Source organism: Osmia lignaria, chromosome 4, assembly GCF_051020975.1.
Source record: "Osmia lignaria lignaria isolate PbOS001 chromosome 4, iyOsmLign1, whole genome shotgun sequence".
Taxonomy (NCBI): domain Eukaryota; kingdom Metazoa; phylum Arthropoda; class Insecta; order Hymenoptera; family Megachilidae; genus Osmia; species Osmia lignaria.
Genome location: NC_135035.1, coordinates 7,762,803 through 7,786,480, shown reverse-complemented (window position 1 = coordinate 7,786,480; position 23,678 = coordinate 7,762,803). Strand labels below are relative to the sequence as shown.

The following is a 23,678-nucleotide window of genomic DNA, read 5'->3' as shown; positions in this document are numbered from 1 at the left end:
GTTTTCGAAACTATACGCGCACTTTTTGGAACAATGACGATATTAGTTCTCCTGGTTGTTTGAAAATTACACTCGCATTCTTTCTTGCATTTCTATACAATATTGGCTGTTCTTTCACATGCGACAGTCTCGTTAATTCATCCACTTTGCCATTCATAGTTTCAATTCAACCCTCGGTGTATAGAAATTTTGCAGTTTACCCCATTAAAGAGTAACAGAGTTTCCGTATCTTGGAAATGAACCACTTACTCTAATTACTATCCAGAGTCTTTTTTGAAACATTATTTTCCATCAAGGGACGAAGTAATAAGACTGAAGTGCCTTTTCGGAGACAACTTCGCGACTGGGATAAGGAAGTTCTACGGGAAACGTGTCGCTTGATGAGAAGGAATTGAAACAGACGCGGGATTCGTTGACTTCGTTCCGTTTTCCAGCGCGACAAGAGGGATTCGTTTGGAAATCCTAGAAACGGTGTCTCGTCTGCCGCGAATTTTATCACTCGGCACCGCGGACCGGATGGAATTAATGGTTATTTTATTCATACGAGGCAGCCCTGATTCCTTTTGTTCCGCTTGTATTTCGTGCTCCGATTGTCCGGGACAGAAATTCGTGATTAATCGCTCCGCTTCTTATCTGGCCCCGCGGCTTCGATTCAAACGATGACAGAAAAAGCTGCGGTTGTTTCTCTCTTTCAATTTTCGCAAAGGATTCATTCATTATCCAGGCCGAAAAACGTGTCGTAAATAACGTTCTTCCTGGAAAGAAGCACGCAAGCTAGAACAGCAAGAAGTATCATTAAGATTCGTCCACCAGATTATTCCGAAGATCGAGTACGAAAAGAATTGTCGTTTGCAATAAATAGATACAGAGGAAGGGGTTAATCGGATAAGATAAATGTATTAATCGTTTGCTTCTTTCCAATGAAATTTCTCACGATAGTTCGATAACGAGACTATGGTTTAGAACAGATTGAACGGATTATATTTCTCTAACACTTGACATCCAAACGACAATTAGCTAGGAAAACTTTGATCGTTGATAAAATGTGGGAAAAGGTGGATTCTGTTGGATAGCCAGACAGAAAGATGGCCAGAGGCAGAGTGTGGGCTAATGCATATACAATGCGTCGTTTATCCACGTTGGGGATGCAACCCCAATGAATAATAAACTACCCTATAGACACGTGGATAGATAGAGCGGGTCTGTTACGAAGCAGGATCATTCTGGTGGGAGGATTATCGACGAAAAAGTGGCACGATGACCCCACGAGGGTGTGAATATTATTGCTTTCAAGATTTCATCCCCTATACGCGCCGTTTAGGTTTCGATACCAACAGTTGGGTTATATCTTTTACCGATAAATCCGATGAACCGTCATGGTTTTATATGGAGCTACGTAATATTCTGTGTATTAATTAACCTTTAGTCATTCGCACCCCATTTTTTTCACAAGATTACACGTATGCAGTAACCCCAGTATATTTAAAATATTTATTAATACAAGTGGGGTAAGTTTTGAAATTTATGTAAAATATTATGTGTGTACTGGTAGCCGACGAAAATGTACTTAAAAAGAAAACAATCGACAGTAATTTTTTTAATTGTGAGAACAATTGATGATGTTCCATATTTAACGTTTATAATCTTTTTAATAGTTGCTGGTTCTGTTGGTAGCTCTTTCATTGTCTTCCTCAGCCATTATGTTTAAAACTGTTAAGAGAGCTTTGAATAGTATAAAAAGACCTCATTAACATTCCATTTGTAATTAAACGTCGTAGATACGCCAGAGCAGTGCAGTGTTCCTTTCCGAGTCAAACGAGAACAAATAACAGTTTAAGTTGCTTTTGAAGGGAACATTTCATGTTTCCACCAAGGGTTAGCTTTCCCTTGATTTTCCTTGGAAAAATCCCTGGACAGTTTGCAACGTTTTAATAAAACAACGATATTGAAATGACACGTAAATTTTTGTTACTATCTTCTGTTAAAATATTTTTTCCGCTAATTCTTTAAAATCATATATTTTTGACCTATGGAAATTAATTAATTAACAAAACGATAAGGCGAATGTATCAACCAGATAATGGAAATGGAAATTCTGTAGATCACTTCTGGCCCAATTTCTCAGCCGTTTCAATCGTCGAAGATTCTAAACACGACGTCAGTGAGATTTTATAGAATTCATTATCTCGTTGAATCGCGTGCTCCATGGCGGTGGGTTGAACGGTTTAATTGCGTGAAACGGTCGAATTACGAGGGACAAGTCTCGGCGGCGCGAAAGGCGGATAATTAAAACGACTGTCGTGGCGACCGTTTAAATTTTCGGCAACTCCAATTTCGACCCTTCATTTTTCCGCTATTAACATGTCCCGCGGTTCGCCGTAACACCCACCGGGAAATTACGATGCGGCCTGCTTAGGAGGAAAAAATTTATCGCGGCTTAACGTCGCTTTAACTTTCTCGGGATACTTTTTAACCATCGCCCGGGTCAGCCGGTCGCATTGAATCGGAACCGAAATTACGTGATTCGGTTTAAACTCGCGACAAAACCGTGCACGAACGTTTTTTGCGAAACAATTTCAATTTACCAACGGTCCGGTCGCACCTGGCAAAAACCGTGTACGCTTAATTTCCCCGCTATCTCGTTTACAGCGTCCCGATGCATGTAGACGCGTACTCTGTCAGCGCAGTTTCCAGCGAAGTCGGGAGCAAAAAGGTGTGAATTACGGGAAACAGGTGATTATCGCTTTGATGCGTTGAAAACACAATTCGGCTGTCTCTCGCGCCATACTGTCGGCTGAATACGTTTCGAATCGCCTAATTTTGACAAAGTACGCATAATGCGACTTGAATTAACGTTCTTTGAATCCACTCGAAATTTTGTTTGATACCGCACAGTGGAAAATGAGAAAATTAGTCTGTTATCGATAAAAAATAATTTCAACCAACATCGAGACTATTCTTTATTCAAATGGAAGGGTAAAGGGTTAAAGGGTTCGAATTAAATTAGATAAGGCGAGAAACGAGAGAAAGACATGAGATTGGGTTAAAATGCACGAGAGGAATAAGAATGCGTAGTGGGTCGTGGGAGGACAGGAAAAAATAGAAAGAAGAGATAAGAGATAAAGAGACCGTGGGAGAAGGAATAAAAGGAAGAAGAGAACGATGGAAAGGGTTTTCTTTAACCCGATAAAACGTGATCCTCGCTTTATCAAGTTAACGTAATCCACTTATTTTCAACCGGCAACGAGGTGGGCTGGATGGTGTTGGATGAAGAACGGTCCTCGAATAGCGAGTATAGAGAGAGAAAGAGAGGGAGGGGGGATGAGATTATGCAGGTGTAAAGCCCGTAGCAGGAAATACTGCCTTTTAAATTAATTTCAGGGAACGTTCGTCGTCGTACACAGAAGCGACGAGCTGTTTGTCCTTTTGTCGTGTAACGCCTCCTGGTTCACTCTTCTCACCCTCTCCTTCGCCCCTCTATCAACTTCCACCCTCGCGTCCCTGCTCGCCAAACCTTCGTCTATATCGCATCCTGCCCGTTGGATCGGTTCCAATTGCGAATTGAACCGTTCGTAACTGTTGAACGTAAATTATGGCGTTTATTTATTCTACCATGTCCCCTGTGTCCAACCCCCTCTTCGGCTACCCCTTTCGCAGCCATCTATCCTGCTACGCCTCCGAAATCAGTATTTCGCCGACGACGGCCCGGTTTCGTGTCGATTTCCTTTGATCATCGTCCAATTGATCTCAAATATTGAATAAAATAAGAAAAGAAATATTTTCAATATTTTCCATCGATGGAACGAAACATCCCTAACGACGGCGCGCAAATGTTACAGTAGTCAGGGACGAAATACTTATAGGACAGTTGGCGTTACAGAATGTACTAGTACGAGTGAACGTGTGCAATTTTCATTACTATCCTGTCGCCATTATTCCGTATCAGAGCAGCACCGGTTCGTGGTGCAAACTTTCAGACGTTGTCTGAGTAGTTTATGAATACCGCGACGCTGGGATGATTGTGGCCGTGGTGGAGGATGACTGGGGTCGTTGGAGGAGATGCCGTTGAAAACGTAGGGGTGGGACCAGCGGGCGTTTATCAACCCTCTGTCCCTGACAAGCGTGCATACAAACGGAGAATATGTACAGACGCAGCAGCAGGCGTCGCGACTCTCGAGATACTCTGATGCCGGGATAGAACCGTGTGGCGTTATAACTCAAACGCGAACACCCCTTTGACTAGTACTGCTACGGCAGATATTACTTTTATACACGTGATACTGCATCACTTCCTCGAGACAAAATGTACGACAAGGAGGAAGGGGTCACGATAGTTGTTAGAGGAACACTGACACGAGCTTCAATTTCACCAGAATGGCAGTAATTTTCTGCTCTTCTTTGCTCTTTCTATCGTTACCTCCCTCCTCCTTATTCCCCTTTCTTCTGTTAATTTCTTCGTTCACCAACCATACCGCGGACTTTTCATCCGAGCGTAAAGATTAAATGATGACTCCCCGAGGAACGAAGCTTTCACAGTATTTTCCATTGGATTAGCAGAGAAAACTTCTCCTTTTTATCAGTTGCTGACATTAACACAGTGATGACAGAATAACTAGGCGAAGAACAGGAAAGAGAAACTTTGATCTTTTAAAAATTATTCGGTTAATTCTTAAAACATCCTGTATAAAATATTAAATTTTAGGCATAAATGCGTAATTGATGGTGTGATTTAAATAACATTTAGCTACACCAACTAAACAGCGTTCAATTTATTGTCCCATCGTTGGTATGGTAAATTAATTCACGTTGGACGGGCTAATAAAATTTGTACGTCGAGGTGTCGCGTTTTACGAGCCATATCCGCGATGAGAGACATGACTGATTGCAACAGAAACCGTCATTTTATCGATGCATAGCAAGGCAGAGGAACTTTGACTGATGGTACTTATTTGTTATCGAAATTGCCTATTACTTACCGTATTGGCAATATATCTTTATCACCTTGTCGCAACCTACGGAAATACGAAGTTTCCGCGAGGCTTCTTATCGATTATGGCGAATTATTATGTCGAGTCATTAGTAGAAACAATTGCAAAGCCAATTACGAATATAAATACACATCACAGCGAAAAGCAATTATTTTATTGCTGTCTCAACTAATTACCTCTATTATCTCACATTATCTTAAAAACACAAAAAATTGTTATATCATCGGAAACAAAGTACCTGCCTTCTAAGAAACATAAATCTCAATCGTAACATTAAAAATGATAAGTGTAAAGAAAAGTAAATTAAGCTTATCGAAGATACCAATTGTGATGATTAATTTGATCGTTTGTTTCGGATCACGTGCACAAGCAACTAGACAGATGCGTGCATAAATATGCACACGGACAAACACACGAGCTCTCTGCTTTAATTGAAAGGCGAAACGCGTGTTCCAGATTTCGAAGATATTAATTAGCTTTCAGAGTTAATCGCGTCCCTCCATGATGCCCGTCGGTGTTCACGGAATCTATGCGTTTTCACACGATCCCGTATAATACCTCTGGCCACACTCGATCGACACAGAGGTCGATGACCAGCCTGATAAATCCTGCTCGAGAATTATCCTCCCCAGAATATTCTGGCTTATAATCTGTCATGATTTTCGTCAAGATATTGGAACTGCTGCGACGTTTCAATTAAAAATTCGTTTACCAACAACTGGACAAAGTTAATTGACGACCAGCTGTGCGATAACAGTGTTTCGAATAAGATAAGTAAAGGGTAGTTAAATTTCCGGAAGATCGGCAACGGATGGGACTTAGACTCCTCTTCCTCTATCTCCGCTAGAACTTAGATTTCAATTTTTATTTCTCCAATCTGTTAAAAGAGGCTCAATTTCCGGTGTCGGAAGTTCTTCCTCTCTTCATTTATTTCTGTAATATCTACGAGAACAGACAGCGGTACCTGTAACAGAGATGATTGGTTATTGCGAAACGACGAGGTTGTTGACATAAGAGGCGTTTCTTTGATTCAGAATTGCCTCGTTATTCGCAATCGGCGGGTCGGATGATTCCAGGATCCTCCGATTGAAACGTGCGTTAACTCGAAGTAAGTGATTTGCATGCGTCGTACAATCGACTGTGATTTGTGCAAATCAAGCACTTTTTGAATGAAGCTCGTTATCCGGTAGCTCCTCTAAGTGCACCGTCTATGTGTATCTCTCCGTACACGATCAATATTACACGGAATTTTGTACACGTTTCATTCGAATATCTGGATGAACGGTTCTGGTCATTAGCCGATCCATTCGATCGCATTTAATTGTCCGTTTATATCCGGCGACGTTCGAGTACGAATCGATCCTTATGTAGTGGATTTCAATTTTACCCTCGATATCTGATAATCGTTATTAACCCTTTGCTTTGACGATTAATTTTACATTCCGTTTCGCCTAATTTATTAAGATAATCAGGGTAATTATCAAACGTTTCTTCAATTATTCTTGATTTTTGAACGAATAGTTTAGGAGATGATTTCAACCGAAACTTAAGGACTTTGATCTCATTTCGCGCAACTTTCCCGAGCGCAGAACCACTTCTGCAACACGGATATTCACGTCAGTCCCACCTCACTCTGGTAGAGGTGCAATTAATCCATAAAATAGGTATGCGCTGTGCAACGCATGTTCAACAGCAATTTCATCGTCCAGGCTCCCTTTGTTTTCACCGAAACGGTCGTGCGGTATGCAGGAGGAAAACGTGACACGGACATTTATTCAAAACACCGCGGCACGTTTCGTTTGCATGTCGCGAAAGTGCGATTCGCTCTTAAATCTTCCGTCTAGCCTAGCCGCAAAGATTTATGCACGCGACACGATGATTGTTTCAATGACAGCATGAGCAATGGGAGAAAAAAAGAGGACGGGTACAGTTCATTCGAAATCTACCTAGTGAATTATAGCGTACTAGAATTGTCCCTTTTATTTTTTTTGGTAGGATCACGAGTTACATGAGTACGCTTCGTTTATTTTCACTCATCTTCAATTTTTTTATTTCTCTTTCATTGTGCAACGTGTAACAATGTTCGTTGTACTTTCAAAATAGTAACACGATTAACAACAAAAATCTTTTATTTACATCTAAAATAATACTTTGTTAATTATGCATGTTAGGTGACATTATTTTATCTCAGTTAGTATTATCGACTTGTGGACTTACAAAAAAAAAATAATCTAAGCTTGTACCTTCTAAACCCCTTCTCGTCACTATTAAGTCTAAGTGATTTACAAAAAACATTTGAACTTTGGTTAAAACAGTTAAAGACGATAAAGAACAGATTACAATGTATCTTACTATCACGATGAACTCATTATCGAGTTGAAACGAGCGAATCGATCACAATTCAACACAGCCTCTACTCACGTAAACTCGAGTACGTAATTGACATCGCTTCTCATTCAATTCGATTCTCGAAAATCTTTCTTTCACACGCACACATCGCCAACATTTAATTACGACACAACATCGAGCGTGTTAAAACATATTAAAAGGCTTACGGGTCGAGTAAGTCCATTTCCATGTATGTTGGCAATCTTTTGCTCATCACCTCCCGGAAGGCTTTTGACTTGACACCAGGGATCTCTTTGCAATCCGCTTGCAATAGTTCACTGATATCCACTGCGTTCTCTTTGTCTAACAGTATTACTGGCAAGACAATGACCGCAGAGAGAAATTCGTACGTCTCGTGCTCTTTCAGAATCCTCTGCAGTTCATCCATGGTGGGCGGTGATGTTTTACAACCAAGTTCCTTCATGACACTTGTTAACGTTTTTAAGTACTCCTCGAGCAAGAATCCTCTCCTATGTTTATAGAGTTCTTCGCTTAAGCTAGTAGCCGCAAAGTAATGTAGATCAATCGCAGGTGAACTGTATACACATAGCTGAAAGTCTACCTGCAATCCCAATTAGAAGGGTTGGTTAATAACCGTCGTTATTGTTTTTCTAAAATTTGAAATTTAATATCTTGCTTCCGCTTACGAAAATATGCTGAATGGGTTTTCCATTGTCATCATATCGGAACAACATGTTGTTCACCCAACAATCCCCATGATTGATCACGTTAAACTCGTTGTCCCTCCACGCTGTAATTTCGCTGCCTTTTCGATATGAATTAGGTGCAAACGCCCTAAGTTTATCCGCATAGCTGTAAATTTCAAAATTTAACAGTGTTTTTAGAAGTATCCCCAAGAAATTAATCGTTTCGTCAATCTTACGGTTTTCCAAATTCTGGCCATGTCTCCACTTCATCCGCCATCGCTTTCAAAGTGCCGGTTAAGAAAATTTGCATCTCCTTTGGATACTCCATACCGAAATAACCTCTTCTATACCGCTCCTTGTATTTCGGTTCCTGTAATTACGATCCAAATTAATCGCAAACGTAAAATTTACTTTCTATCGTCCCTTTTCATGGAATGATCCTTACCTTTTCGCACAAAGCGACCGATGCAGCATGAAACGTAGCCATTCTTCTAAGAGCCATTAACGCGTGATCCGTGTCGAAACCAAGATAACGATCGGCCATACGAAAACCAAAAACAGAAAGATCCTCCAGGATCAAACACAGCGGTGATTCCAATCGTACGTCATAAACTTTCGCGCAGAAACGTTCCTCAGGTCCCAACAACTGATTCATTTTCTTCACGGCGTCGGTTAGGGCAGAGATCTCCGTGTCGAAGATTTCAGTTTTTTTTATCTTAAGAAACATTCAGAAACACCTGTTGTGAAAGGTGTTGTCGAAGCTCTAATAATATGTGCGAACATTGCGAATGTGAAAAATGGGGGCGGCATGAAAGAAAATGATTAAACACAAATGTACCAGAACTCGTCGGGCACCTTCTGTGGGTGATTCAAGTTTGAGGATCATCGACTTCTTCTCGGTCACCATTTTGTTCCCTTTATTACGGGTGAACTCCACCGTCACCCTCCTCATGTCGCTGCCATAGTTGTCGCCCTTGTCCGTGGCCGCTTTGGTAAATATATTGGTCACCTGCAAGGTATTGTCGTCCTCTGCTAGTCGCATTATTCTCTGGGTGTAGTCGATGTTTAACCATGGTAGTACTTTTCCGGCCATTTCTGAAATTGGAATCGTAATTGGAATTGGTGAATTTTCTTCGACAAGTCATTATCGTTCTTCCCGGTGCGTCAGGAAATATCAAAACTTATGTAACGTGTATTTTCATAAGTAGTAGAGGCAAATGTATATTTTACACAAATCTAGCGAGTAGTAAAGACGTTTCGCAATTCTGACCGTCACTACGATGAGTCACTTGCGCAGCATCAAGTCCAGCTGCTTCATGCGTGATTATCGCGATCGCACTCGATCGCCGTGATACACCCACACTCACACATACACACCTTCTCTATTTCAAGCAACACTGCCCCGACTCACTTACAACACTTCAAAATATTTTAAAAACATGAATGAATTTACCAAATTACTGATAAATTATTAATTTATCGGTAATCAATTATAATATCTGTAAATTAGATCAAGAAATAAATTACCCTCGTTTTACCTACGCGTCTCACGCTTTCAGAGCGATAAAATTGTTTTCATTAGAAATTATTCCATCACGAGAATGCCCTTATTTTGTGTCGTCGATTTGCAAATAAATCTCTGTCGTTTTCAACACAACCACGTAAAACCAATATAATATTTTTAAAAAAATCTTCACGTTCAGATAAAAATTTCTCACCCATTTACGAAGGACACGCACATTCTGTAAATGAATAAACGAAACACGAAGCTTCACTGACCTACAGATGTTTCAAAGATCACTAGACCTCCGTGGCTATTCGGTACGGAGTGAGGCAGAATGTATCGCCTTGTCACGTTTTATACGAACTTCCACACATTTTTTATGCCCCAATCAAAAGCGTCCGGATCTCGAACGTCATCTATGGTTAACAATCAGCCAACACTTGATATCCTCGTTAATCGTTGCCATACTGATTTCATAGATGTTATCGGATAACTACGCGATCTAATGACTATCTTAATGATTTTTTCTTGACTCAAAAAATAAAATACCTTAGGAGCTCGCAGGCAGCTTAACAATTGTGTATCATATTAATTAAAACTATAGATAAAATCGTTTCAAGATAAATTAAACGACAGAGAGAAGATAATAGTAATTTTTTTTAAGTCAAATATACACTCTGCAGTGCAAATAGTTGAATGATAATTGTGATAAGAGGTCTTCTGCATGCTATGGAAGCGCTAGACACGTGGCGTAATAACAATGATGAGATTGTAATCTAGAAGGAATTTCAATTGTCCTGGCGATGGTCTGCCGATAATTCCTAAGCATTATATTATTAGACTTCGAAAAGGAGGAGGATACTCAATTCGATGTGTATATTTTATTTTATTTTTTTATTCGAAAACAGTACTACGAAATAGTCGTATCAGTCGAGAGGCTACATCAGTCGTACAACCGATTATTCTAACATTATGACTCCCACGTGCATCGCGGCTGCTGGGTTTTCAGCTAGCTTACAGGGGCAATGTCCAGCAAGATGATTTGCTGAACCGTTGAGCCTATGGCCATTAGTTAAACTCTAAACGTTTGCTAATTGCTCATTTACGTCAACACTTCCTTCACTGGACTACCTCTCTGCGTCTCCTTACTGATCGTTTGTAAGATTCTGGAGTGAAAGGGTAGAAACGAGGGAAAGGACATTGAGGTTTGAGTTAAGTATCCATCAAGGCTCCGATCAGATTACTTAGTAAGCATTCTTCAGTTCATACACGTGAACAACTACACACAGTTGAGTCAAATATATATCTTTATCGTATTCATTCTAAACATTGGTGCCAACACGAACTGATGATTGTTTCAAGGACAGCATGAGTAATGGGAGAGAAAAAGGGGACACGTACAGTTCATTCGTAATTTACCTAGTGAATTATAGCGTACTAGAATTGTTCCCCTTTCTTTTTTTAATAGGATCACGAGTTACATGAGTACGCTTGGTTTATTTTCATTGATCTTCAATTTTTTTATTTTTTTTTCATTGTGTAACGTGTAACAATGTTCGAGCACTTTCAAAATCGTAGCACGATTAACAACAAAAATCTTTTATTTCCATCCAAAATAATACTTTGTTAATTCTGCATGTTAGGTGACATTATTTTGTCGCTCAATTTGTACCATTGAGTTGCGGACTTACAAAAGAAAATAATCTAAGCGTGTACCTTCTAAGCTCTTTTTCGTCATTATTAAGTCTAAGTGATTTACAAAAAACATTTGAATTGATCACAATTCAACACAGCCTCTACCCACGTATATTCGAGTACGTAATTGACATCACTTCTCATTGAATTAGATTCTCGAAAATCTCTCTTTAACACACCCACTGCCGTTCACTCGATATCGCGTGTTCCATCGCTAACGTTTAATTGACATCATCGACAGAACATCGAGCGTGTTAAAACATATTATAAGACTCACTGGTCGAGTAAGCCCATTTCCATGTATCTGGGCAATCTTTTGCTCATCACCTTCCGGAAGGCTTCTGACTTCAGACCATGGTTATCTTTGAAACCCTCTTGCAATAGTTTATTGACATCCACTGCGTTATCTTTGTCTAAGAGTATTATTGGCAAGACCATGGCCGAAGCTATCAATTCGTACGTCTGTCGTTCTTTCAGGATCCTCTGCAATTCGTCTTTGGTGGGTGGTGATGTTTTACACCCAAGTTTCTTCATGACACTTGTCAACTCTTTCAAGTACTCCTCCAGTAACAAGCCACTCCTATGTTTGTAAACTTCTTCGCTTAAGCTGGTAGCCATAAAGTAATGTAGATCAACCGCAGGTGAACTGTATAAACATAGCTGAAAGTCTACCTGCAATACCAATTAGAAGGGTTCGTTAATGACAGTCGTTATTGTTTTTCTAAAATTTGAAATTCAATTCACTTACGAAAATATGCTGAATGGGTTTTCCATTGTCATCATACCGGAACAACATGTTGTTCACCCAACAATCCCCATGATTGATCACATTGAACTCGTTGTCCTTACGCGCTATAGCTTCGCCGCCTATTCGATATGAATTAGATGCAAACACCCTAACTTTATCCGCATAGCTGTAAATTTCAAAATTTAACAGTGTTTTTAGAAGTTTTCCAAAGAAATTAATCGGATCGTTAATCTTACGCTTTTCCAAATCCTGGCCATTTCTCCACTTCATCCGCCATCCCTGTTAGAGTGTCGGGTATGTAAACGTGCATCTCCTCTGGATACTCCATACTGAACAAACCTTTTCTATACTGCTCTTTGTATTTCGGTTCCTGTAATAACGATGCAAATTATCGCAAACGTAAAATTTACGTTCTATCGTTTCTTTTTATGGAATGATCCTTACCTTTTCGCACAATGCGACCGACGCAGCATGAAACCTAGCTATTCCTCTAAGAGCCATTAACGCGTGATCCATGTCGAGACCAAGTTGACGATCGGCCATACGAAAACCAAGAACAGAAAGATCCTCCAGGATCAAACACAACGGTGGTTCCATTCGTACGTGATAAACTTTCGCGCAGAGACGTTCCTCAGGTCCCAACATGTGATTCATTTTCTTCACGGCTTCGGTTAGAGCAGAGATCTCCGTGTCGAAGACTCCAATTTTACTGATCTTGAGAAACATTCAGAAAGACCTGTTGTAAAAGGTGTTGTCGAAGCTCTAATAATACGTGCAAACATTGCGAATGTGAAAAAGGGAGCAGCACGAAGGACAGAGAAAATGATTAAACACAAATGTACCAGATCTCGGCGAGCACCTTCTTCGAGTGGTTCAAGTTTGAGGATCATCGACTTCTTCTCGGTCACCAGTTTGTCCCCTTTATTACGGGTGAACTCCACCATCACCCTCATCATGTCGCTGGCATAGTTGTCGCCCTTGTCCGTGGCCGCTTTGGTAGATATATTGGTCACCTGCAAGGTATTGTCGTTCTCTGCTAGTCGCATTATCCTCTTGATGTAGTCGATGTTTAGCCATGGTAGTACTTCTCCGGCCATTTCTGAAATAGGAATCGGAATTACAATTGGAGAAATTTCTTCGACAAATCATTATCGTTCTTCCCGGTGCGTCAGGAAATATCAAAACTTATGTAACTTATATTTTTCACAAGTAGCAGAGACAAATGTATATTTTACACAACTGTAGCGAGTAGTAAAGACGTTTTGCTATTCTGACCGTCAGTACGATGAGTCCCCTGCGCAGCATTAAGTCCAGCTGCTTCATGCGTGATTACCGCGATCGCACTCGATCGCCCTGATTAACGCACACTCACACATACGCACTTTCGCTTCCTCAAGCAATACTGCCCTGACTCACTTACAACACTTCGAAATATTTTAAAAACATGAATGAATTTACCAAATTACTGATAAATTATTAATTTATCGGTAATCAGTTATAATATCTGTAAATTAAATCAAAGAATAAATCACCCTCGTTTTTCCCTCGCGCCTCACGCTTTCACAGCGATGAAATTGTTTTCATTAGAAATTATTCGATCACGAGAATGCCCTTATTTTGTGTTTTCGAATTGCAAATAAATCACTGTCGTTTTCAACACAACCACGTAAATTATTTTTAAAAAAATCTTCACGTTCAGATAAAAATTTCTCACCCATTTACGAAGGACACGCACATTTTGTAAATGAATAAATGAAACGCACGAAGCTTCACTGACCTGCAGTTGTATCATAGATGTTCCCACTTACTATTTCACTTCACTAGACCTCCGTGGCTCTTTGGTATGGTGTGGGGCAGAATGAATCGCCTTGTCACGTTTTATACGAACCTCCACACATTATTTATGCTCCAATCAGAAGCGTCCGGATCTCGAACGTCATCTATCGTTAACAATCAGTCAACACTTGATATTCTCGTTCATCGTTGCCATACTGATTTCATAGAGGTTACCGCATTACTACGCGATCTAAAGACTATTTTAATGGTTTTTTGATGATTCGAAAAATAAAATAAAAAAGTATCATATCAAATCAAACTGTAGATAAAATCATCTCGTGATAAATTAAACGACAGAGATAAGATAATAGTAATTATTAGAAAGTCAGATAAGTTTTCTGCAGTGCAAATAGTTGAATGATAATTGTGATAAGTGTCTTCTGTATGCTATGGAATCACTAGGCACGTGGCGTGATAACAATGATAATACTGTAATCCAGTAGGAATTACAATTGTCCTGTCGATGGTCTGACGAGCATTCGTAAGCATTTTATGAAAACAGTACTGTGAAATAATCGTTTCAGTCGAGAGTCGACATCAGTCGTACAACCGATCCTTCTAACTACATGACTCCCACGTGCATCGCGGCTGCTAGGTTTTCAACTCGCTTACTTGGGCAATGTCCAGCGAGATGATTTGCTGAACCGTTCAGCCTACGGCCATTAGTTAAATTCCAAATGTTTGCTAATTGCTCACTTCCGTTAACACCTCCCTCGCTGGACTACCTCTCTGCGCCTCCTTGCTGACCGTTCGTAAGACTCTGGAGAGAAAGGGTAGAAACGAGGAACAGGACATTGAGATTTGAGTTAAGTATCCGTCAAGGCTCTGATCATATTACTTCGAAAGCACTCTTCAGTTCATACACGTGAACAACTGTACACAGTTGAGTCAAATATATATTTCTATCGTATTCATTCTAAACATTGGTACCGACATGACACGATGATTGTTTCAATGACAGCATGAGTAATGGGAGAAAAAAAGGGGACGCGTATAGTTCTTTCGTAATTTACCTAATGAATTATAGCGTACTAGAATTGTTCCCCTTTCTTTTTTTTGGTAGGATCAGGAGTTACATGAGTACACTTGGTATATTTTCATTCATCTTCAATTTTTTTATTTCTTTTTCATTGTATAACGTGTAACAATGTTCGAGCACTACCAAAATAGTAGCATGATTAACAACAAAAATCTATTATTTACATCTAAAATAATACTTTGTTATTTATGCATATTTGGTGACATTATTTTATCGCTCAGTTTGTACTATCGACTTGTGGACTTCCAAAAACAATTAATCTAAGTGTGTACCTTCTAAACCCTTTCTCGTCATTATTAAGTCTAAGTGATTTACAAAAAACATTTGAACTTTGGTTAAACCGTTCGGCTTCAAGGAAAGACGATAAAGAACAGATTACAATGTATCTTACTATCACGACGAACTCATTATCGAGTTGAAACGAGCTAATCGATCACAATTCAACACAGCCTCTACTCACGTAAACTCGAGTACGTAATTGACATCGCTTCTCATTCAATTCGATTCTCGAAAATCTTTCTATAACACGCCCACTGCTGCTCACTCGATATCGCGTGCTCCATCGCCATTGTTTAATTACGACACGACAGCGAGCGTGTTAAAACACATTAAAAGGCTCACGGGTCGAGTAAGCCCATTTCCATGTATTTTGGCAATCTTCTGCTCATCACCTTCCGGAAGACCTTTGACTTCATACCAGGGTTAACTTTGCAATCCCCATCCATTAGTTCGTTGAAAGACGCTACGTTTTCCTTGTCTAACAGTATCATTGGTAAGATAACGACCGAAGAGATAAATTCGTACGTCTCCCGTTCTTTCAGAGTCCTCTGCAGTTCGTCCATGGTGGGCGGTGATGTTTTACAACCAAGGTTCTTCATGACACTTGTTAACGTTTTCAAGTACTCCTCGAGCAATAAGCCTCTCCTATGTTTATAAACTTCTTCGCTTAAGCTAGTAGCCGCAAAATAATGTAGATCAACCGCAGGTGAACTGTATAAACATAGCTGAAAGTCTACCTGCAATACCAATTAGAAGGGTTCGTTAATAACAGTCGTTATTGTTTTTCTAAAATTTGAAGCTTAATTCACTTACGAAAATATGTTGAATGGGTTTTCCATTGTCATCATACCGGAACAACATGTTGTTCACCCAACAATCCCCATGATTTATCACGTTGAACTCGTTTTCCTTACGTGCGATAGCTTCGGCGCCTTTTCGATATGAATTAGGTATAAACGCCCTAAGTTTATCCGCATAGCTGTAAGTTTCAAAATTTAACCGTGTTTTTAGAAGTATTCTCAAGGAATTAATCGTTTCGTCAATCTTACGGTTTTCCAAATTCTGGCCATGTCTCCACTTCATCCGCCATCGCTGTCAAAGTGCCGGTTATAAAAATATGCATCTCCTTTGGATACTCCATACTGAACAAACCTTTTCTATACCGCTCCTTGTATTTCGGTTCCTGTAATTACGATCCAAATTAATCGCAAACGTATAATTTACTTTCTATCGATCCTTTTCATGAAACGATCCTTACCTTTTCGCACAAAGCGACCGACGCAGCATGAAACCTAGCCATTCCTCTAAGAGCCATTAACGCGTGATCCATGTCGAGACCAAGTTGACGATCGGCCATTCGAAAGCCATGAACAGAAAGATCCTCCAGGATCAAACACAACGGTGGTTCCATTCGTACGTGATAAACTTTCGCGCTGAGACGTTCCTCAGGTTCCAACATGTGATTCATTTTCTTCACGGTGTCGGTTAGGACAGAGATTTCCGTGTCGAAGAGTTCAATTTTACTGACCTTAAGAAACATTCGGAAACACCTGTTTTAAATGGGGTTGTCGAAGCTTAAATAATGTGTGCAAACATTGCGAATGTGAAAAGGGTCAGCAGCATGAAAGAAAATGATTAGACACAAATGTACCAGGTCTCGTCGGGCACCTTCCTCGAGTGGTTCAAGTTTGAAGATTATCGACTTTTTCTCGGCCACCTTATTCTCCCTTTCATTACGGGTGAACTCCACCGTCACCCTGAACATGTCGCTGGTATAGTTGTCGCCCTTGTCTGTGGCCGCTTTGGTAAATATATTGGTCACCTGCAAGGTATTGTCCTCCTCTGCTAGTCGCAGTATCCTCTTGGTGTAGTCGATGTTCAGCCATGGTGGTACTTCTACGGCCATTTCTGAAATTGGAATCGGAATTGGAATTGGAGAATTTTCTTCGACAAATCATTGTTCTTCCCGGCGCGTCAGGAAACACGAAAACGATTCTTTACAGTAACTTATTGTTCACGGCGAGATTTATCATGCTTTCCTTTCGTTCCTATTTCTTTCTCTAGCTCTCCTAACTCGCTCTTTCTCTTTCATTCTCGATATTCACCGAGAACGTTTCTCGGGTTCGAGATCGAGCTGTTTCAATTAGAAGCGTAATGGAACGAAGAGGCTCCTTTTCATTTCGTTCTCTCTTTCTCTTTCTTGGTTCCTCCCCGTGTTCGCGATGCAGCACGTTTCACCCTTCGAGATTCCATCGTGCTCGATCGAGCCGCGATATTTTAAAGAAATTTACGACGAGCCACGAATCGCGTCGCGAACAAAGAACGCGTTGTTGAATCAAAAAGAATCTAGAAAGACGGAAGCTTTGCATCTACGAGGCTCGTGGATCTTATAAGCTAATAAAGAGGACATTCACGTGTCACGACTGCTTTCTATCACTCCTTCGAAAGTTTATTAGCTACAGTTGCCTCCGTATCGAGGTTATCAAGTCGTATACGGATATTGAAAATGAAACATGTAATAAATTGTGTTTGTCCAGAGAAACGTGGAAATTGAGGTCATTTAACTGTTATCTTGTATCATGCTTTTTCGAATTTAATAGCTCTAAGACATAATAAGAGATAATAGCTCTAACAGTGTTTTAAGTTTCAACCTAGTTTAAAATCTAGAAATAACCATTTACTTGCCTACCCTATTTTTATACTTTGCCTAGTTTTCGTATTCTATTAACTACTCGCTTTATTATTTGCTCTTTCGATGGACTAAATGGTGGATAGGGTTGACACCTAATTATTTGCTCTATTAATTGAAGTTTGGCTTCAAGCTTGGAAGTGTCCAAAAATAACGGGTTGCTGAAGCACAGTTCTATGACCGGCAAATTAGGGTAGACGAGATTAATGATTCCATTTATTTCGGCTCAGTTAGATCGTTGACGGACCGTGATGTATGGCTATTTTATGCGTGTGGAAATTCTAATGCCGCGAGACGCAATCTAATTATAGATGGTATTAATGCTAATTTAGTAATATTATCGATGCAATACTTTGGTTTTAAATAAGATACAACACGTTCTAATGTACTCTCAGAAATGATTGACCTTTATGTACATCTAATGACTCGTAATCATTACTGATAGGAGTTATACTGATAAGTTAATCACAGTAGTGGGTCAAATGCGTCACGTAAATTATGAGCTAACCGGAGCATTGCGAGGTCATTTTTCTTCATCGTCATTCCTTTGATAGTGAAAGGAATAAATGCAATAGACTTTAATAAAAATATTTTAAAAATATGAATGACCCAATTCACCAAATTACTGTAAATTAATAACTTATCGGTAATGAATAATAATATCTGTAAATTAGATCAGGGAATAAATTATCCTCGCTTTACCTTCGCGTTGCACGCTTTCGGTGCGATAAAATTATTTGATCACGAGAATGCTCTTATTTTGTGTTTCCGAATTGCAAATAAGTCGCTGTCGTTTCCAACACAACCACATTAAATCACCACGATATTTTAAAAAATATCCTCATGTTCAGATAAAAATTTCTCACCCATTTACGAAGGAGACGCACATTTTGTAAATAAATAAACGAAACACTCGAAGCTTCACTGACCTGCAGACGTTTCAAAGATGTTCTCACCTACTGTTTCACTTCACTAGGCCTCCGTGGGTATTTGATACGGAGTGAGGCACAAGGAACCGTCTTGTCACGTTTTATACGAACTTCCACACATTATTTATGCTTCAATCAGAAGCGTCCGGACCTCGAACGTCATCTATCGTTAACAATCAGCCAACACTTAATTTCCCCGTTCATCGTTGCCATATTAATTTCATAGAGAATCTCGGATGACTACGCGATCTAAAGACTGTCTTAATGATTCTTTGTACACGCGAAAGATAATATACTTTAGAAAATCACAAACAGTTTAACAATTGTGTATGATATCAAAGGAAACTGTAGACAAAATCGTCTCGACATAAATTAAACGACAGAGAGAAGATAATAGTAATTTTTGGCAAGTCAAATATACACTCTGCAGTGTAAATAGTTGAATGATAATTGTGATAAGAGTCTTCTGTATGCTATGGAAACACTAGGCACGTGGCGTGATAACAATAATGTGATTGTAATCTAGAAGGAATTTCAATTGTCCTGTCGATGGTTTGCCCTGTTAGTGCATGGAATTTCAATCGGATGATGTGCAAGAATTTTTATCTTTCGCAATCAGAACTCGTTTCGATAGACGAGTATAAAAAAATTTTCAAGTTGTTGGTAGCTTCACTTGCAAAATTTGATAAATAATATGAAATACAGCAAAACAAAGATAAGATAAGAAGCTCGATTGCTTCCTGCTTCCATCTTTTTTTAAATTTCTCCCTAGCACAAAAGGAAAATATTTTATAAAAATATGTGCTCGTTGAAACGATTACTGAAGGGTTAATGAACAGATAGTTGTTTCCTGTGAAATCATCGTTTAACGCGATGGTAAAACGAGGTTGGTGTTCGACACAAATCGCCATGCAGCTATGCAGAGGCTACTAATTCTAGCCAACGCGGAGGCTAATTACGCGGCTGGTATCAAAGAACGACGCGTCATTTTACAAGCGTTCATCATTAACACCGGCTCGTGTAGCCGCGTCATGTCTCTGACTCTCGTACATGAACTTGATGTTTTTACGTAACTTGGAAATATTGTCACGAGTCTGACCTTGCTATGGTTGAGTCAAGTCGACCGAACCTTGCTAAATAATTGCAAGTCTACTGTCTAGATTATTGTTATTATTCAATGTTTCGTAACAATTAATTGTCAAGCGTATTCGTATTATCTGATATACTGGACTTTTATTTAGCCACGAGGATGACAATGCATTTTTCACGATACTTGGCCAACATATTCTCCCGCTCAATTGCTTTCGTGTGCGTGGTTTGATAGCCGATGAGATCATTGCCGCTGGCGTTGATAAGTAATCACGCGTAGAGGTCGATTCAATTTAGAACCGCGGGAGATTTATGGCCAGGTAAACGAAGGTTGGAAGGGAATTCAGTGGAAGTGGGAGCAGTTTTCGAATTTTAACCCTCAACTGATGATTCCGACCAGCCATTGTATCTTCAAGTTAACAAGTTAAGCTGTTTTAGAGATCGCGTGTGTTTATTATCTAATTGACTCAATGTCACCTATTAGATAACATAAATGTTATATCACCAATTAAGGGTTATAAAAAAACGTTATCCAATTGGTTCACATTAATTTTAATCAACCTCATTATACTTTAGAAATAATTTCTAGAGGAAAATTGATCGTTCAATCTGTAATTTAGCATCGCTATTGATCGAAGAATCTTCTATTACTCAAGAATATTCAAATTCAAGGCGACTTAAGTTAATAAAAACAGCAAGTCACTGAATTGACTTCGCTGTTAGTTACAAGGTTAAACGAGCTGGGGTATCAAGTTGCGATGAAGAAAGGTCAAGTTCAATTCACTATCGTGCAACACATTGTATAAGACTTGAAAAGTATGATGTCAGACTGACTTTCCTATATTTTTTGGAATTATATCATAATGATAATGTTATTGAAACGGAATAGAAAATTACACTTTCTTCTTCTTTCGATAAGGACTACGCTAGATGCATCTGATTGTCCTGAATCGTTAATAGACGCGTGACCAAAATTACACTATCCTGTGTAATTCTAGAGTTCTGCCTCGTACCAGTCACAACCCGCTGATTTATTTACATCGACCGATCAAACGGCTCTGCCCACCAGTTTTCAATTACGTTATTCGACGATCGTTTCCGGTCGTGTCAATCCAACAGCCTGCGTGTTGAAAGTTCCATTTACATTCTAAAATTGAATTCTTCTCGAAATGCGTTATTTGTTCGTTTACGAAGTTTCCTGTCTGAATTATTATCAGTGTTCTGAAGAAGATTTACGAGGTTTTAAGAAACTTTATAGTTCCAGGACCATTAAAAGTTGTTTTTTCAGATACATTGTTTAGTAATTTACAATCTTTCCAAAAGATTTACATCATGAGGATAAATTCTCGTTGTAGTTAATTATCAGGCGCCTTTTACAGTCTACTCAGGAATCCTACTCTAATTGACTCGTCAATATTTGCAGTATGATATGCATTTTTTCACGCGTATTTGCTGCGAGACTACACCTATCACGTCATAGGATGATTGTATCATTATGTAATACGTTACGAAGTTTCACTATGAGGCAGAGCACGTATCGACCTTCATCGCGTATGTACAAGATGCGTGTATGTAAATCTTTTCATCTGTTCGACTCCGGTGATTTATTATTGAAAGATGGAATTGAAATTGGAGCAATTCTTGTTACGGTCGAAGTTGAATTCTGCGGAGCAGTCGCTATTCTCCTCGGATCTATGGCGTTCAAATAAGCTCGTCCATTGAGGGATGATAAATATTTCAATTAAAACTTCCGGAATGTATTATTGCTCGTGGAACAATAATATCGTGAAAATTTTGAAATATTAATAAAAATAAAATGATCCAAAGCTTTGAGGTTTTCATTATCAATGGTGTTCAATATATCTAATCTAATATAATCGATCTACGTTAGAGAAAGAAAATATCGCAATTTACGATCAGTAAGCATTGATACGCGCGATCCGTTGAATTATCGAGCAATTGCGCAATGAAAAATTATATTGCTGTACACTCGAGTTAATTTACAATCGTTTCGTTTTGCCGATATCGCCGTATGGCCATTGAATGATGCTTTAAACTACCGGAATATACGATGCAATTTCCGAAACGCACCGGAGAAGAGACTTTATCGATACGTTCGATGAGAATCGACTTTCAACGAATTTATTTTCACTCGTTCATAATTGAGGAATGGTAAAAACAACTGCGATACGGTGGATACGAAAATTTCAGCGTATTCTTTGATCAAGTACTCTAAAGAGGCGTGGCTGAAAACTCGACTGTACAGTAATTGACATTGTTCTTTCTCGGTTGGAAAGTAATGCAGAATCCATTAGAGGGTATAAAAACGAAGCGTTCCCGAAAGACTCGTCCAGGAATATCGAACCATTCAAAGGCTGTATAAACGAAGAGTAACATCAATTCCTGATATTTGTAACTCTCCACCCAATACGCGGTAATTGCATGCGTATAAACTTTTACTGTTATCGGGATCTCGTCGGACCGTAGAAGATCCGAAGACGCTGAGCGTTGCAATTCGATTCGCGAATCGACTGGCACGGTTTTCACGTTCAAATATCAATTGAAGTTGCCGCTAAGTCGTTGCAAAATGCGCTCGATTGCGAACACTTCCCTTGAATACAGTCGTTACTACGTTTCTACCCTCTTGCTCGTCTCATCCTCCGGGCAAACCTCCGACTTTCATCCCTCCATTTTCTTGTCCTTGTTCACCTGGCTGTTGACTCCCCTCCCGGACGTTTGCTCCTCGTTCGAGAACGACAAAGACGAGCAGGAGCAATCTTTTACGACTGCTGTTCGAATATCGTGTTTGAAGAACGATGGAAATTTGGAATAATTTTTTAGTTCAACGTTTAGTTGGTATTTGCAGTGACAGAGGAATTTAACACATTTATAACGGCCCTCAATTTGTATTAATTCCGAAATAAGATAATCTAGATATTATGGTCTGCTGATAATCCATTTTTGATTTAGCACAATTAGCACTCTGTTATGGATTTAGCTCCATGGGTTCAGAAATCAAGTCCAAAGTTACGTTTCGTTCATTGTTTACCAAGATTCTTACGTAATGTCGGAACAAAAGACTCTGGACATTAATCGCCTCGTTCAAATTTAATACTCCTTAGATAATAATTGTGCACGCAAGAATTATTCCGCTGACTTATGGAAGATACGTTTCTTATTGTTCTAATGAAGAGTACTAATGAAAATTTTCTAACGTTCTCTTATTTTAACGAGAAATTACTCCGATTTTCTTGTTTTCTATTTAAAGAACCCGATTACTTTCGTTATCGTCGCTCCTCCCTTCTTCGGGAACTTAATCCAATCACCCTAGTCTGGCGGGCAAAATTTTCCAGCCGTTGCTGGTAAACGAACATTGGAGCGGAAGAGGGCTGGCTCATTCTCCTAGCTACTCAATTTCGCGTTGGAGCTCGCAAATTCCTTTATGATGCTTATCAGCCCGTGTATCTTGCCGGAGAAATTGCAACCCGTAACATGTTTGTCAGAAATTCTTATCAATAGCGCCGTTAGATTGCAACGCGATATCGTATCGGGGTATAAGCAGAGAAGGCAATTGGTTACATGACTGCAATGTAACCATATAGGGTGCTCGATGATTAATTACGATCGCGAAGCTGATTTTCGTGACTCCTCCCCTTTTGTATCGATGTTTTTCCACAAGCTTATCTCAGTTATTACTTATTGTGTCATAATTATATGAAACAAGATGGTGACAACTGAATTTTTGAGATAAATTTAACAACAACAGATGGAAGAAGGTATAATGAATAACAGAAAGTAAATTTCGATGAAGTTGTTGACTGATAAGGCTATCTCATTTATTGCGTAC

The 23,678-nt window shown here is 39.4% G+C and overlaps 4 protein-coding genes across 12 annotated transcripts in view; 1 reads left to right on the top strand and 3 right to left on the bottom strand.

Moving 5' to 3' along the window:
• Positions 1-23,678, top strand: part of LOC117603569 (zwei Ig domain protein zig-8) — a 119,262-nt gene that overhangs the window by 11,537 nt on the left and 84,047 nt on the right. The gene's annotated exons all lie outside the window — the stretch shown is intronic.
• Positions 7,011-9,815, bottom strand: LOC117603566 (uncharacterized). The gene is made up of 6 exons (XM_034322889.2): positions 9,294-9,815; positions 8,862-9,118; positions 8,469-8,738; positions 8,260-8,393; positions 8,024-8,189; positions 7,011-7,938 (listed from the first exon to the last, which is right to left on the bottom strand). Exons 2-6 carry the CDS (start codon positions 9,114-9,116, stop codon positions 7,540-7,542), a joined length of 1,224 nt encoding a protein of 407 aa, XP_034178780.2. The 5' UTR covers positions 9,117-9,118; positions 9,294-9,815; the 3' UTR covers positions 7,011-7,539.
• LOC117603562 (uncharacterized) lies at positions 10,447-13,908 on the bottom strand. 2 transcript variants are annotated; one of them, XM_034322883.2, is made up of 6 exons: positions 13,748-13,908; positions 12,813-13,069; positions 12,415-12,684; positions 12,207-12,340; positions 11,971-12,136; positions 10,447-11,894 (listed from the first exon to the last, which is right to left on the bottom strand). In XM_034322883.2, the coding sequence occupies exons 2-6, from the start codon at positions 13,065-13,067 to the stop codon at positions 11,496-11,498; spliced, it is 1,224 nt and encodes a 407-aa protein (XP_034178774.2). In that variant the 5' UTR covers positions 13,068-13,069; positions 13,748-13,908; the 3' UTR covers positions 10,447-11,495. The 2 variants fall into 2 exon arrangements, with proteins under 2 accessions (XP_034178774.2, XP_034178775.2); XM_034322884.2 differs by lacking the exon at positions 13,748-13,908 and adding an exon at positions 13,246-13,388.
• Positions 14,921-18,904, bottom strand: LOC117603563 (uncharacterized). Of its 4 annotated transcripts, none has more exons than XM_076688080.1 (6): positions 18,680-18,832; positions 16,776-17,032; positions 16,383-16,652; positions 16,174-16,307; positions 15,938-16,103; positions 14,921-15,861 (listed from the first exon to the last, which is right to left on the bottom strand). In XM_076688080.1, the coding sequence occupies exons 1-6, from the start codon at positions 18,681-18,683 to the stop codon at positions 15,463-15,465; spliced, it is 1,230 nt and encodes a 409-aa protein (XP_076544195.1). In that variant the 5' UTR covers positions 18,684-18,832; the 3' UTR covers positions 14,921-15,462. The 4 variants fall into 4 exon arrangements, with proteins under 4 accessions (XP_076544195.1, XP_076544198.1, XP_076544197.1 ...); XM_076688083.1 differs by having other exon boundaries at positions 18,701-18,722; XM_076688082.1 differs by lacking the exon at positions 18,680-18,832 and adding an exon at positions 18,516-18,655.

What these genes read in the sequence shown, in the direction of transcription:
- LOC117603566 (XM_034322889.2), bottom strand. Translation starts at nt 9,116, where the DNA reads ATGGCCGGAAAAGTACTACCATGGTTAAACATCGACTACACCCAGAGA. An exon ending in AAGGTGCCCGACGAGTTCTG is followed by an intron (nt 8,739 to 8,861) that starts GTACATTTGTGT and finishes ATGTTTCTTAAG; the next exon opens with ATAAAAAAAACTGAAATCTT. An exon ending in TGGCCAGAATTTGGAAAACC is followed by an intron (nt 8,190 to 8,259) that starts GTAAGATTGACG and finishes TGAAATTTACAG; the next exon opens with CTATGCGGATAAACTTAGGG.
- LOC117603563 (XM_076688080.1), bottom strand. An exon ending in AAGGTGCCCGACGAGACCTG is followed by an intron (nt 16,653 to 16,775) that starts GTACATTTGTGT and finishes ATGTTTCTTAAG; the next exon opens with GTCAGTAAAATTGAACTCTT. An exon ending in TGGCCAGAATTTGGAAAACC is followed by an intron (nt 16,104 to 16,173) that starts GTAAGATTGACG and finishes TGAAACTTACAG; the next exon opens with CTATGCGGATAAACTTAGGG.
- LOC117603562 (XM_034322883.2), bottom strand. Translation starts at nt 13,067, where the DNA reads ATGGCCGGAGAAGTACTACCATGGCTAAACATCGACTACATCAAGAGG. An exon ending in AAGGTGCTCGCCGAGATCTG is followed by an intron (nt 12,685 to 12,812) that starts GTACATTTGTGT and finishes ATGTTTCTCAAG; the next exon opens with ATCAGTAAAATTGGAGTCTT. An exon ending in TGGCCAGGATTTGGAAAAGC is followed by an intron (nt 12,137 to 12,206) that starts GTAAGATTAACG and finishes TGAAATTTACAG; the next exon opens with CTATGCGGATAAAGTTAGGG.